At 39.8% G+C, this 16152-nt stretch overlaps 1 protein-coding gene and 1 pseudogene across 2 annotated transcripts in view; both read left to right on the plus strand.

Moving 5' to 3' along the window:
- The first annotated feature begins 724 nt into the window (after positions 1-724).
- Positions 725-16152, plus strand: part of BMS1 (BMS1, ribosome biogenesis factor) — a 56315-nt gene continuing 40887 nt past the window's right edge. The window contains exons 1-9 of one of the 2 annotated variants that reach the window (XM_012809458.2): positions 725-830; positions 3037-3246; positions 4089-4279; positions 5837-5916; positions 11571-11759; positions 12200-12342; positions 13359-13480; positions 14025-14218; positions 15422-15561. In XM_012809458.2, the coding sequence (XP_012664912.1) occupies positions 3071-3246; positions 4089-4279; positions 5837-5916; positions 11571-11759; positions 12200-12342; positions 13359-13480; positions 14025-14218; positions 15422-15561 (1235 nt within the window). In that variant the 5' untranslated portion in view covers positions 725-830; positions 3037-3070. Of the gene's footprint in view, positions 831-3036; positions 3247-3877; positions 3883-4088; positions 4280-5836; positions 5917-11570; positions 11760-12199; positions 12343-13358; positions 13481-14024; positions 14219-15421; positions 15562-16152 lie in introns of those variants that run through there. The other variant, XM_023517178.1, reaches the window with a different exon arrangement.
- LOC105887696 lies at positions 8250-9283 on the plus strand (annotated as a pseudogene).

Here is a 16152-nt window from a genome sequence, read left to right on the forward strand (position 1 = left end):
ACAATCTCAGGTGAAACGGGCGGAGCTCTCGGAAGGCGAGGCTACGCACGAAGAAAACTGCACGACTCTGCATTTCCTTAGCTAAAGCTCCTTTCCCGGAAACAGAGAAGGATGAGGCATTTCAGGCTAGGTCAGTTTATCCCTGCAGTCAGTCTGTTGATCCTGGCAAAAGAGCGTCTTAGAGACTAAAGAATTCGAAAAATTCTTCCCCCCACGCCCCCCAGGTATATCCTCTTTAAGGATGAGGAAGCGGACTCCCAATCGTGTGACAGCCCACTGGGGGCATCGGGGAACTTGGTGCCCAGGGCTTTGTAAGGGCAGTACACGGTGACCCCAGGGTAACCAGGACTAAATGTGTCCTCTTTCGGCTTTTGTACCGCACCGAGTAACCACAGCCCGGACGCACAGTGGCCCAGGCCTTTGGCGGGAACTCGCTCCTCGGGAGTCTCATCGCGCGATTTGTCGTGGGGTCTCTGCCGCGCTGGCCCCTCGGACTCCTCCGGGACCAGGGATTCCTCCGGCGTTAGCTCCGGGTACGACCAAGCTGAAGGTAACCACACCACGCCTACGGCGCCTGCGCCCGCACTCAGCCAATCACTAGTCTTCCTTCCGGCTCTCTCTTGAAAGTCGTCCCCCAAACGGTCTCTTTCTTTCTGCCTTCGTTTCCCCCCGGCAAGTTGGAGCGAAGGTCAATTTCCGTTTCCGGCGGTGTCCTCGAGGTGCTGAGGATCCGCGGTTGTGAACTGGGTAACTACTGTAGGCTGCGAGAGGCAACGGCGAGGGTCCTGAGTCTGGAGCTGTAGGAGCATCCCGAGTCGCGCGCGTGGAAGGTACCCCCCTCGGCTTTTCCGGACAGTCTTTGCTCCCAAGGAGCCCCTCTTTGGCTGCACAGACATTTCCTTCCTGCCGGAGAGGTGTTCCGAGTTCGCTGGGAGAGGGGCGGAATGAATTCTTGCAGAGATCTCAGGCAGGGAGGGAGGGCGGTGAGGAGAGGTTTCATGGCAGGTGACTTGGACCCTGAGCCGCTTATGTTGACTCTAAATCGTACTTTCTTTTTTTCTCATTAAAAAGAAAGTGAAATATAAAATGTAGAAGTAATTTTTTTTTTCCTGAAATCACACAACTGTTTGGTTTCAAAGCGTTCGTAGAGCTTGACAGTTCTTACTCCCAGCCACTGTTCTTGACGCTATACTGGTATATAACGATTTTCTATCTCCACTGTTATGTGTATTTTGGGGGAGGCCACTGACTGATCTCTGCTGCAGTAGTAGGCTGTGCAGCCTTCCGACGTGGCCCTAACTTCATGTTTGAAAGATACGGTACTTGTTTGGATTTCCTCCACTAGCCAGATCATAGCTGTATCCGTCTTCTAGCACAATGTCTACCACAACATAGGCAGATACAAATATATATATATATATATATATATTTTTTTTTTTTTTTTTGAGACAGAGCCTCAAGCTGTCCCCCTGGGCAGAGTGCCGTGGCATTACAGCTCACAGCAACCTCCAACTCCTGGGCTCAAGCGAGTCTCCTGCCTGAGCCTCCCAAGTAGCTGGGACCACAGGCGCCCGCCACAACACCTGGCTGTTTTTTGGTTGCAGCCATCATTGTTGTTTGGCGGGTCCGGGCTGGGGATTCGAACCCGCCACCTTAGGTGTACGTGGCTGGCGCCTTAGCCGGTTGAGCTATAGGCGCCGAGCCGGCAGATACAAATATTTATTAAACTGAAATAAATTCGGCACCTTAGTTGCATGAAGTGACACTCCCCTCTCCCCAGTCTTTCTAAACCAAGTCATTGAATTGCATGCAATCTGATTTCCTTAAAAACTCACTAACCCATTAGTTCCCAATCTATGGGCCATGGATTCCTGGGAAGTTAAGAAATCATTGGAAGGTTCTCTCCAAATTCGTGTGGTTTCCAGGCTTCATCCAGAACTAATCATATCTGACATAATAGACATTACAGTTTTTCAAACATATGTAGATTACTATTGTAATTGAGTTTTACAAAGTCATCAGATACTGAGATTAACTCTATTCTCATGTTGGAGGGTCATTAAAATGATTTCTTTCTTTCTTTCTTTTTTTTTTTTGAGACAGGGTCTTGCTCTAGCTGCAGTGCAGTGGCACCATCATAGCTCACTGCAGCCGTGAACTCCTGGGTTCAAAAGATCCTCTGCCTCATCCTCCTGAGTAGCTGGGTCTACACTACTATTCCCTATGCACTACCATTCCCAGCCAAAAATATTTTAAATTTTTAATTAAAATTTAAATTTTAAGTTAGGAAACTACTTTAGTCTAATTGACTGCTAGGCCTGAGGTTTCCTGTGTGGTGTCCACATGTGGCTGTTTAAATTTAGAATTACATTAATTATAATTAATAAAAGTTCTTTTTTTTTCATTTTCCCTGAGTACATTTTAAGTTCACAGGAGCCACACATGGTTAATGGTTACTGTATTGAAAAGTACAAGGCTGGATGTGGTGGCTCATGCCTATAATTCTATCATTCTGGGAGGTCAAGGTGGGGTGAATATTTGAGCTCAGGAGTTTGAGATCAGCCTGAGCAAGACTGAGATCTATCTACCAAAAATAGAAAAAAATTAGGTGGACATGATGGCATGTATCTGTAGTCCCAGCTACTCGGAGGCTAAGGCAAAAGGATCGCTTGAACCCCAGAGTTTGAGGTTGTAGTGAGATATGATGATGCCACTGTACTGTAGCCAGGGTGGCAGAGCAAGACTCTGTCTTAAAAAGAAAAGTGCAAATATAGAATATTTACATCTTTGCAGAAATGGACTCTCACGACGGTGACACAGTGACAGTTAAAATGAATTAAAAAGTAACCTTAGCAGAGGTAACTCTTCTAACTTAATAGCATGACAGAGAGAAGTGAAACTGGGGCTGATTCAGCAGTGTCTATTCCTGTTGGGTGAACAAATATCATCTTTTCATAAAGAAATAAGTGAAATTTACTGTTTGTCCCTGAGTGTTGCCTACGTTGTAAAGTGCTTCCCCTACCTCATTCCTTCTAGGTTAGAGTTATTTGTGAATTGGTAAATAGCCACTATGGAGACTAAGGACCAAAAGAAACATAGAAAGAAAAACAGTGGGCCCAAAGCTGAGAAGAAAAAGAAACGACATCTGCAGGACCTTCAACTTGGAGATGAAGAAGATGCCCGCAAGAGAAACCCTAAAGCTTTTTCAGTTCAGTCTGCTGTACGGATGGCTCGATCCTTTCACAGGTATGTGGTGATTCTTACATTTGTTCTTTTTTAAGTAGTAGGAGTCTCTCATTGATGACACTTGGACTTAGGAATCTAGCCCAGATACAAAGGACATGGAGATGTATGCAGGATGGCATTCACTGAAACCTGAAAAGCCTTCCCCAGAGAAGCTGCTTTGCCTCCACCATCTGCTCACTGGTTGGTGATTTTTGCTGAAGAGAAAAGAATTTATAGAATTTGATTTATAGAATCCCTAAGCTTTAAACAACTTCTGTGGTTTATATAGTTATATATCAAATACTAAAATTATAATATTTAATACTAAAATAGCTTTATTTAGTGAGTCATTGCCATGTGCCCAGCAGTGTACTTTAAACGTTATTGAATTAAAGTCTTCCAGTATCCTTATGAGAGTAGGAGTTATTCTTGTTCTCATTTTATGGATAAGAAAACTAAGGTTCAGAGAGCAGGTTACCCACAGTCTTCTAACCAGTAAGTAGGAAAGCCAAATTTAACTGCAAAACCTCTGCCTTGGTGTTTGCCTTTGGTTTCTTTTAAAGTCTTAAAATCAATTCATAAAATAGATTTAAGGAGTGTATAAATAATTTTCACCTGTCTGTAGAAGTCATCTTATACTTATCGATCCTTTCATAGGTATGTGGTAATTCTTACAGTAAAGTATATATCTTTACTGAGGACCAGTTATTTGAATTGGGGCCAGAAGTTAAAAGTTAACAAGTAATTGTATTTATATATTGTCTGTTCTATTTTCTATAATATCTATATTTACAATGTTGGTACCTTTTATTCTCTTACATTTGAAAGTGAATTTTCTTTTTTAATTCTTTTTTTACAAATAGGACTCAGGATCTGAAGACAAAAAAGCATCATATTCCAGTGGTTGATCGCACTCCACTTGAGCCCCCACCAATAGTGGTAGTGGTGATGGGGCCTCCAAAAGTTGGAAAGAGCACCTTGATACAGTGCCTTATTCGGAACTTTACTAGGCAGAAGTTGACTGAGATCAGAGGCCCCGTAACAATTGTGTCAGGTAAAAGGCATTGCTGCAGAGCTGGTGTGGCAGGCGTTGTCTTAGGGATTTGTGTGTCTTTGTTGTTTTCTTGAGTGGAAAATGTGTTAAGTAATATTGTCACATCATGTTTCCTCTGTTGTGCTTTTACTAGGTAGGGTGTAGCTTCCTAGAGGTAGTGGTGTAGATGTTTATCATATTTTGACCGCTCTTTGACTTTGCCAGGTGTGTTTCTTGGAAAGGTTAGCAGGCCTGCTCACTGTGAGCACATTCACTTAACATAGTACCTGTTATGTTCCAGGCATACCTGCTTGCCCTTTATGAAGCCATATTCTTTCAGAAGTGAGAGAAAGTTTTCTTTCTTTTTCCTATGAGAACTTGTTTGCTTTGGGAGATGGTGACCTTTCTAAGCTTGAGGGAAGATGCCCAAAATGGCAGTGAGAGAATCTGAAATCTTACTACAGCAATGATGTAGTTGGATGGAGGCGTGGCTTTATATTTAGAGTATCTTTATTTTCTTGACCATCTTTTTTAACCTTCATGTAGAGGTAGATACTGTTCCTTGAATATTCTGTTACATTAGATTTGAGGATGTTTTTAACTATAGTGAGAGTATGGGAAATTTTGATAAGAGATAAAAGCACTCAGAGCCTGGCACAGTGGCACATGCCTGTAATCCCAACACTCTGGAAGGCTGAGACAGGTGGAGTGCCTGAGCTCATGGGTTTGAGACCAGCTTGACCAAGAGTGAGACCCTGTCTCTAAAAATAGCTGGGTGTTGTGGCGGGTGCCAGCTGCTTAGGAGGCTGAGGCAAGAAAATCGCTTAAGCCCAAGAGTTGGAGGTTGCTATGAGCTATGACACCATAGCATTCTACTGAGGGTGACATAGTGAGACTCTCTCTCAAAAAAAAAAAAAAGATAAAACATTGGCCTACAGCTGAATAGCAACATCACGGTTGTCATAAAGACCATCTAATCAGAATTTTCCCTGTATGAATAGTTATTCATGTAGACTTTTGATATTATTTTGAACTTAAAGAGAACATAGCAAGAAAGCAAGATAAAATTTATTTTACCAGTTTCTTCTATAAAAATGAACTGCTGTTACACTTCTATAAACATTTATGAGGTGGTCCCTGTGGCTCAAGGAGTAGGGCGCTGGCCCCATATACCAGAGATGGCGGGTTCAAACCCCGCTCAGGCCAAAAACGGCAAAAAAAAAAAGGGTGGTGCCTGTGACTCAGTGAGTATGGTGCTGGCCCCATATACCGAGGGTGGCGGGTTCAAACCTGGCCCTGGCCAAACTGCAACAAAAAACAGCCAGCCGTTATGGTGGGCACCTGTAGTCCCAGCTACTCTGGAGGCTGAGGCAAGAGAATCACCTAAGCCCAGGAGTTTGGAGGTTGCTGTGAGCTGTGTGACGCCACGGCACTCTACTGAGGGCAGTAAAGTGAGACTCTGTCTCTACCAAAAAAAAAAAAATTTTATGGTGTTTTACTGTATGCAATTTAAAAAATGATAGAGTTAATAAATGGAGTCTTTTATTTAAATTAAAATTTTCATCTTTTCACTTCTAGGTAAAAAGCGCAGACTCACCATTATTGAATGTGGGTGCGACATTAATATGATGATTGATTTGGCTAAAGTAGCAGATCTGGTAAGTGAGCAGGGGCAGCCTGGGATGCTGATAGAGACTTACAGCATTGTGATAGGTTACTTATCCTGTGTTGAAGGGAGGAGAGTTTTTTTATTATTAAAGGAATGGTGAGTATCATCAGGGATACAATAGATGTGATTGAATTAGTAATAATAATTATTGTTATAATAAAAATAGAATGTATACAGTGAAATGTGTTCTAAAATCTAAAAGCAAACCATAGGATAGAGAAAACCTTTAATGAAGATAGTTAATAAGAGCTCACTATATGCAGGGCACTGTGCTGCTTTTTATAAATTTAGTTTATATAACTCCTAATGAATCTGTGAGGTAAGTAGGTATTATCTACGGTTTGCATATGAGATTGAGGCTCCTAGCAGTTAAGTTTTAACTTGTCTGAGGAAGGGACTCCTGCTCTTGACAATATCAGAAGCTCCATTCTTAATGATTGTGGTAAAGTAAGTACACGGATTATCCTGAAGACGTTTTACCAGAAAATCTGGACCAGAGGTCCTCAAACTTTTTAAACAGGGCCCGTTCACTGTCCCTCGGACCTTTGGAGGGCTGGACTGCGGGCCCTGGGATAAGTCGGCTGCTAAGCAGGACAGGCAGCAGTGGCAAAAACACCCGGTGGGCCGGATAAATGCCCTAGGCAGGCTGCGTGTGGCCCGTGGGCCGTAGTTTGAGGACGCCTGATCTAGACAGTGCTCAACGTATGGAAAACATGCAGCCTTAGTTATGTTTACAGAAATGCTAGCATTCATTATTTCTGATATTCCATTAACTGTCTTTTAAATTAGCAAAAGTAAAAAAATTAAGCCACATAGACTACATTGAAGTATGGGTGACAGATAATGTTTTGTTTTTTGATTGAGTCTTTTTTGCAGAACTGTTTGATGACAAAGAGCTATAGATTTTATTCTTTGGCCCAGGAAGTGTCCTAAAATATAAAATAAAAAGTAATATAGATTTTAAGGCCATGTCACTTTAATGTCATAAAACTACTGTTCAAATTTTAAACATGTAATGCTACCATTAGTAAAAAATTATTATTTAATTAGCATTAATTAATAATAAAATTAATTATTTAATTAATTGGTATTATTAACACTAAGTAGTTATTAAATCTTATGTATTTGAAATGATTGAAATAGTTCAGCCTGAAGTCATTAGTTTCTCTTTTGTGTAAAATATAGCAAGTTACTAATTTTAAAAGCATATGTGAGTAGCCATGCCTTTTGTCTAAACTTTAAGATTTTAAAAAAGAACACTTACATTTGGTAAAATATTCAAATTATACTATGAAGTATGTACTGTACATGCCTCTTTTTTCCTTGCTCTAATCTCTGGTCTCTCAGTTCTTGCTCAGAGCAGCATCCTTCTACATATGTAGAAATACATAATATAACCCTTTAAAAACACAAATTGCAGTATTATACACACTGTTCTATGTTTTGCTTTTTTTCACATAGTGTATCTTAGAGGTATATAATCAGTAAATACTATAACTCAAGCTTATTCTTTTTTTGTTAAATTTATTTTTCTTTTAATTTTTATTTCACAAAGATATACTTTACCAAATTGCTATAAGCTATTAGATAGTTTAAGAGAAAAGAAAAAAAAAATTTCCTTAAATCTGGAAAATAAGGCATTAAGAACAACCTGTGTTTCAAATAAAAGGCCATAAAGAAACCATACTTCTTCTTTAGTTCTTTCAGTCCTATATAATTAGTTCTCAACCTTATTCTTTTTAATATAGTGTGCCATTGCATGGCTATACTATAATTTAATGTGGCTTATGCTGATTGCTTTGCTCAGGATTGTCATAAAGCCTCCTAAGTCATGACAGAGGGTCCCTTAATACATGAGTTTGGGTGTGTTACGTGTGTGAGTGCATTGGGGGAGTAAATATAGATGTAGTTGACAAAGATTGGCAACTGAAGGACTGTATGCTACTTATTCCTCCTGATCCTACAACCAATTGCTTGCCCTTCGCACTCTGCAGTGTCAAATAGGGTGTTAGGTCTGCCTGACCTTGGATTTGTTCCAGCATCATTAAAGAACTCTGCTTCCTGCCTCAGGCTGTGGTCTGCAGCAGCAGCTGTGCTTTCTTACAACACTCTGTATCCTATCTTCGTGTGTTCTGTTAGTTAGCATTGTGGATATTCCCTAGTTTAGTCAAACATGGGTGTTTCTGTTACTATTTTTTGTTATTTTTGTTAGCTCCAGAAAGATGGAAACAAATATGTCATTAATATCTAACCAAGAAGTGCCCACAGCCCTGAAATCAAAGCTGGTTCTTGGCCTGGTCCTGTCCTGTAGTTGTGTGCCTCTTCTTTCCTTTCAACATGACAGATGCTGCTGTGTCCTTCATTGAGGACTTCCTGGCAGGTGGAGTGGCCACGGCCATCTCCAAGACTGCCATAGTGCCAGTTGAGCAAGTCAAGCTGCTGCTGCAGGTACAGCATGCCAGCTAGCAAGTCACTGAAGATAAGCAATACCAGGGCTTTATAGACTGTGTGGTCCGTATCCCCAAGGAACAGGGAGTGCTATCCTGGCATGGTAACCTGGCCAGTGTCATCTAATACTTGCCCACCTATGCTCTCAACGTTGCTTTCAGAGATAAATACAAGCAGATCTTCCTGGGTTGTGTGGACAAGAGGACCCAGTTTTGGCGCTTCTTTGCAGGGAATCTGCCATCAGGTGGTGCTGCTAGGGCCATATCCTTGTGATTTGTGTACCCTCTTGATTTTGCTCATACCTGTCTAGCAGCTGATGTGGGTAAAGCTGGAGCAGAAAGGGAATTCAGAGGCCTTGGTGACTGCCCGGTTAAGATCTACAAATCTGATGGGCTTAGGGGTCTGTACCAAGGCTTTAAAGTGTCTGTCCAGGGTATTTTCATTTACTGAGCTGCCTCGTTGGGTATCTGTGACACTGCAGAGGGAATGCTTCCAGATCCCTAGAATACTCAGATCATCCAGTTGGATGATTGCATAGTCTGTAATTGCTATTGCTGGATTGACTTCCTATCCATTTGACACTGTTTGCTGTTGCATGACGATGCAGTCAGGGCTCAAAGGAACTGACATCATGTACACTGGCATGATTGACTGTTGGAGGAAGATCTTTGTAATGAAGGAGGCAAAGCTTTTTTCAAGGGTGCATGGTCCAGTGTTCTCAGAGGCATGAGCGGTGCTTTTGTGCTTGTCTTATATGATGAAATCAAGAGGTACACCTAAGTTATTTCCTAGTTTCCCCCCGTGAACAGGCATGTTGTATTATGTAACATATCTTGAACATTCTCGACAAGCTCATGGCTATCTATCAATGGACTATTTACTAGTTAAAAATGGGAAGCAATAATATTCATGTGACAAGTTTTCTCTTAAAACCATTTCTATGATATGGGACTCAATTATATATTTTATTTCAGTCACTCCTGATGAATAACACATTTTTGGTAAAATAAAAATATCTAAAATTTAAAAATATATATATACATATATAACCAAGAAGTCTCCAGAAATCAATTTTGAAATTATTTTACTATTTGAAAAGTCTTAAATTTAAAAAATTGATTCTATCTGCTTGTATTTTGTCATGGATTGCAATTCATCATAACTTTACTATTTTTTGACTCCATTCTAAACTGGTAGCCTTTAAAAACATTATTTGAGCAATTGAATTATACAAATAAACATGTGAGATAGAGCTTTTCCATTATATATTCCTAGTACAAAACAGATTGTTTTTTTAAATGGGAAGATTGAAACAAAGGATTGGTTTTCTGTATGTTTTTAATAGTTTTCATTGATTATCACTTTCCATTTATTGGATATCAGAGAACTATTATTGGTTTCCTTATTTTAGACTTGTTATTTGGCCTAAAAATACCTTATAAAAAACTTCATTTCTTGAAGTCAGAATGTCCTAAGTAACAGCCAAATTTGACATAGGTTTTTCTGAATTATTTCTCATAAATCGACATTCTTGAAATGGAAGCTTATATCCTGGTGGGCATTTTTATGATTGCCTTTTAGAACAAGTCAGAGGTGGTATTTTCTCTTTGTAGATAGTCATTTATCTTTTCAGCCTTTTTTATCTCACAGCATACTTGAACCTATAGTTAAACTTCTGTGGCACATTTAAATTATGTTGATTTAAAAAAGAGTAAAAAAAAAGAATATATTGCCTAAATGTCCTTCAACCCAGGAATGGATTGGTAAGCTATGGTATCCAGGGGTCCTCAAACTTTTTAAACAGGGGGCCAGTTCACTGTCCCTCAGACTGTTGGAGGGCCAGACTGTGGGCCCCGGCATGAGTTGGCTGCTAAGCAGGACAGGCAGCGGTGGCAAAAACACCTGGCGGGCCGGATAAATGTCCTAGGTGGGCTGCATGTGGCCTGTGGGCCATAATTTGAGGACACCTGAAGGGATATTATTGAGCCATTAAAAAAATGGAGATTTTGCAGCATTTGTACTAACCTGGATGGAGGTGGAACACATTATTCTTAGTGAAGCATCACAGGAATGGAGAAGTATGAATCCTATGTATTCAACTTTGATATGAGACAATTAATGACACGGTGGGAAGGGGAGACCAGACAGAAAAGAAGGGAGGGGGTGAGGGAAAGGGAAAAAAGAAAAGAAAATAGTGACCAATTCTCACATAAATAGGATTTAATTTTGACCAAAGTACATTACTTAAACATTAATTTTTAATTCAGCTTGTTAACATATTGTTTAGGATATTGCATCCTCATTTATAAGTGAAATGTGTTTGTAATTTCCCCTTTATGATAATATATTTTCTCCAATTTTAGTATCAGGTGTTCAGATTAAGTAGAATGATTTTAAAGTATTTCTTCTTTTTCTATTGTTTATAAGATTTGGCATGATCTGTTTTTTGAAATTATCTTTTACTTTTTTTATAAATATTAGTTGTCTATTTTTTGAGACTTTGGAAAAAAAATAAGTTCACTGATGCGTCCATACTGAACCTCAGAGTCAAAGCATTCTATACTAGACATACGCTTATTTGACAATGTGAATGGTACTTTCTTTGCATTATTATTATTGTATATTGCTTAATATTTCGATGCAGCAATCGTCTGATTTCTTTTGTGAATGTATTTATCTTTATTCGTTCTTTATGAGGTTTTTGTTTCTAGTCCTTATCTTAAACGTTGTTACTAAATTTTAAGTTTTTTTAATTTTGTGAAGGCAAAAAGTGGAAACCTAATAAACACATGTATATGTAAAAAAGAAAAAAGAATACACTTACTGTGCTTTGAACTTCTTTTGCAAATAATTTAATTAATGGTCTTTAAAAATTTTTGCGGCACACTTAAGATCCTCTTATGGCACACTGCTTGAAAAACAGTGGTCTAGAGTAAGAGTTGGCAAACATTTTCTGAACAAGGGCCAGATGGTAAATGTATTAGGCTTTGTGGGTCACATAGTTTTTGTTGCAACTACTTACCTTGCATTTGTAGTGCAAAAATAGCCACAGACAATATGTTAATGAATTGATGTGGCTATTTTCCAATAAAACTAGTAATGGGCTGAATTTGGCCCCCAGGCCGTACTTTGCTGACCTTACCCAGATGTTCTGTTTTGGTATCTTCCTTGAGAAATTACATGTTCTGTTTTTAGGTGTTGATGCTTATAGATGCCAGCTTTGGGTTTGAAATGGAAACGTTTGAGTTTCTAAACATCTGTCAAGTCCATGGCTTTCCGAAAATTATGGGAGTTCTCACCCACCTAGACTCCTTCAAGCATAACAAGCAACTGAAGAAGACAAAGAAGCGACTAAAACACAGATTCTGGACAGAAGTCTATCCGGTAGGAAGAGAAATAATTATTGGCCAGTAACACTAATTTTTCTTTAAAATTAGAACGAAGAGATATTAATAAACATCTCTGTAGGATGCACTTCTTGAGTTTGCTTTATATATCTATTCATAATCCCTGTACCAAGGAGTATCTGACTCTCTTTTGGGGTTGAGATTTAATAGAGTATGTCAGAATTTTCTCTCAGTTAATAGGATTAGGCACTGCTGTTCATTCCTGTGCTCAGAAGCCTCACTTACCACAGCCCAAATGGAGAATAGTCTACCTCTCTGAGGCCCTCATAAGATAAGACCTGAAAGAAGCCAGCAGGGCTCTGGAAGCATCTGGGCACCCTATCTTTCAAGATTGCTTGTTATTTAGGACCTTATTTTTGGTTTATATTAACAAGAATTTAATTGAAACTTAATTTTTAATTTTCTTTTAATGTTTAGGGTGCCAAGCTATTCTACCTTTCTGGAATGGTTCATGGAGAATATCAAAATCAAGAAATTCACAATCTGGGCCGTTTTATTACAGTTATGAAGTTTAGGCCTCTCACATGGCAAACTTCTCACCCTTATATCTTGGCAGACAGGTAAAAAGTGAATGTAAATTTTCTTCCTGGCCTATGTGCATATAAAGGTAAAATGGTTAGAAGAAGAACAGTGATAGCATTTATTTTGTGCCTGTTTGAACAATGAGGGGGGGAGTATAGTTGATGGAAAATGTCTTCTTATCACTTAAAGGTTCTGTGCCTTTGAGAGTAAATCATGTATGAGGTGTTTAGAAAAATGGGAGGATTGGCTTGGCGCCTATAGTTCAACCGGCTAAGGCGCCAGCCACCTACACCTAAGGTGTCGGGTTCGAATCCCCAGCCCGGACCCGCCAAACAACAATGACGGCTGCAACCAAAAAATAGCCGGGTGTTGTGGCGGGCGCCTGTGGTCCCAGCTACTTGGGAGACGGAGGCAGGAGACTCGCTTGAGCCCAGGAGTTGGAGGTTGCTAAGAGCTGTGATGCCATGGCACTCTACCTAGGGGGGACAGCTTGAGGCTCTGTCTCAAAAAAAAAAAAAAAAAAAAAAATGGGAGGATTATGAAGTATTTAAGATTATAGGATGTGTCTGCATCCTACTTTCAACCTTAGCTTTCAGTGATGCTATCTCTGTGCCCTGGTGCTGAAGCCATTCAAATATGTCTTGACTTTCCTTCCTTTGTTCTTTTCTTTGTGTGGTTTTCTCAGCTTGGCTTCCCATCCTTTCTCTGCCTGCCAGAATCTGATCCACACTAAAAATCCCAGATCACAGGCTGACCTTCATCTATAAAGGAATTTTCTGAATCTGTTCTTCACTTTCCTGTCCCCGGGTGGACATGATTTCTCTTTCTGGTATCTTTATGGAATGAATATCACTCACAGCCCAAGAGACACAATTGTGTGTTTGTTCTTTTTCCTCTGGTGAAAGATGAACTGTGCTTTCTATTTCTGTATGGTCCAGTTTTCTGAACAATATGCTTAATGAACAAGAATATAATGAGTCATTGACACAAGGAGGGGAGGTATTGGAGCTTTTTATATTGATTTCTGCCATATGATTGAGTTTTGTTTTTTTAGGATGGAAGATTTAACAAACCCTGAGGATATCCGAACAAACATCAAATGTGACCGAAAGGTGTCTCTTTATGGTTATTTAAGAGGCGCACACTTGAAAAATAAAAGCCAAATTCATATGCCAGGTATCTTCTTGTCATAAAACATAACTAGAAATACATGTAGAATTCTTGGGGTGACTTAATTTCTTAGGAAAACTGAAAAATGACCAAACAAAAGATAGCTGTTTTGTTGGAGGTTGTAAAAGTAATGTTATGTGTCGACCTGCAGAGTGGGTGGACTGAATCCCCTCTTCTCTGATCCTGGTGTTGTCCCGCTAGAGAGGCACAGTTACAGTGTTGCATGATGCTGTACCATGGCTTCTAGGGGTTTCTAACCTTTTTTCTTTTCTGCTGCACGTTGGAAGAAGAATTGTCTTGGGCCGTACATTAAACACACAAACACTAACGAAAGCTGAGTAGCAAAAAGAAAAAAGAAAAAAAAGGCCCATGCATTCTTTCATAGTATCTGATGCCACAGATAAGCAAAGCCGTCCTCAAATCTGTGCAGCCTGTGGACCTCAAATTGAACACCCTTGGAAGGCTTTGAACTATGGGGCCTTTTAACCTACAGTTGATACTTGTTGACTACTTATCAGCTGAAGCTGGCTGCCGGGGTCCTGTTTTTCAGGTGTAGGAGATTTTGCTGTGAGTGACGTCAGTTTCCTCCCAGACCCCTGTGCTCTTCCTGAACAACAGAAGAAACGCTGTCTAAATGAGAAGGAGAAACTGGTTTACGCACCTCTGTCTGGAGTTGGTGGTGTGCTGTATGACAAAGATGCTGTCTATGTCGACCTTGGTGGCAGCCATGGTTTTCAGGCAGCGGTGAGACAAGAGTCTTTGCTATGAATTCTCCTCATTGTCTCCTGATCTATTTTTTGTTACAGAAAATAATGTATTCAGCATTTATCGAAACTTTTCCTCTTTATAGTTATGATAAAGGCACATATGCATATTGCAAATATACAGAATCTAATGAATACTTCCTTTGGTGTACTAAGCAGAAAGTAGAACTCCAGTCTTCCATGCTTTTCTGATCTGTAGCTCCCAGTGTGGTCACTGTGGCCAGTGAGGCACCTGTATAACCTGTTCCTCTTTATACAAAATCAGAGTCTTCTAGCTCTTGGTCTTTTTTTTCTTTTTCTGATTCTGTTTTCCTATTCAAAATGGTCTTGTTGTGTTGTTTTGTTTTGTTTTTGAGAGTCTCACTATGTCACCCTCAGTAGAATGCTGTGGCGTCACAGGTCACAGCAACCTCAAACTCTTGAGCTTAAGAGATTCTCTTGCTTCAGCCTCCCAAGTACCTGGGAGGACCCACCACAATGCCCAGCTATTTTTTTATTGCAGTTGTCATTGTTTAGCAAACCTGGGCTGGGTTCGTACCCACCTGCCTTGGCGTATGTGGCTGGCACCCTAACTCCTAAGCACTGAGCCTCTCATTCTATTTATTAAAATGAACTTCAGAATTTTCTTAATTCTGAGATGGTATTTTGTGAGATTAAAATATTTTTTAAAGAGAGTCTCACTTTGTTGCCCTCAGTAGAGTGCCATGGCGTCACAGATCACAGTAACCTCTAGCTCTTGGGCTTAAGGTGATTCTCTTGCCTCAGCTTCCGAGTAGCTGAGACTACAGGCGCATTGCCCGGTTATTTTTGTTGTTGTTGCAGTTTGGCCGGGGCCGGGTTTGAAGCCGCCAGCTGGCGCCCTACTCACTGAGCCACAGGCACTGCCCTAAAATGATATTTTAAAGTTCTAGAAAAAGCCATCATTTCTGTAGCATTGGGACCTAAGATTTTTTAGGTGTTTTGGCTATCAAGTTACATACGCCAGGAACTTTGGAAAAGCTTAATGAAGATGGAGATCAACTTCAAGCTTTGTTATAAGAATTTTTTAATCTTCTTTTTGAGGCATTAACAAAAGTTCTCAAGAACTATATTTAAAATAATTTTAAGGAACAGATTGTAACCAGTATGTTTCTCTAGAATGCTTGTGTATTCCTTACTTTCCTTTTCTTGGTGGCCTTGGCAGGACGAGGTGGGACCTACCCATGAGCTGGTCCAGAGTCTCATTTCTACCCACTCCACCATTGATGCCAAGATGGCTTCAAGTAGAGTGACACTTTTTTCTGATTCTAAACCACTGGGGTCAGAAGATATAGATAACCAAGGGTAAGTCTGCTTTTTTCTATTTTTATTTTTTTTATTATTATTTTCTATTTTTAATAAAAGAAAATATATTACAGAAGATTATGTCACCCATAATTCTGCCGTTTTGGTGGGATTCATTCTAGATTGTTTTCTCTTGCTTTGTATATGCATGTGTTTCTGACAGCCTTCCACATAATATAACATTACATGAGAATTTTTTTTTTTTAAATAAAATACAGGATTCAGTTTTCAACAGACCCAAAATATTCCTCAAATCTTTTTCATAGGTTGTTTTTTGTTCCTTAGAAGACCTGAGCCCACTTGGCTTCCTCTTGAAAAGTGGCCAGAATACTAGAGCAAAGTCAGGGATCTTATTTAGCTGCCTCTCCAGAAGCCACATGTCTTTTCTCTGAAAGTTTTACTTAGATTATATTGTAATTTTTCCTGTTGGTAGGTTTCCACTGATGTATGGACTTATGTAAATTATTTTTCAGTCTGGATTGGGAATGTGTATGCCTTTATATATATTGTATGCAAAACACTGGGTTTCATTGCATTGGTTTATGGTGCCCAGTAAAAATCAATCAAATTGTGCATAAACCACTTAGCATG

Source organism: Otolemur garnettii, unplaced genomic scaffold, assembly GCF_000181295.1.
Source record: "Otolemur garnettii isolate 467f Iridium unplaced genomic scaffold, OtoGar3 scaffold00105, whole genome shotgun sequence".
Taxonomy (NCBI): Eukaryota; Metazoa; Chordata; class Mammalia; order Primates; family Galagidae; genus Otolemur; species Otolemur garnettii.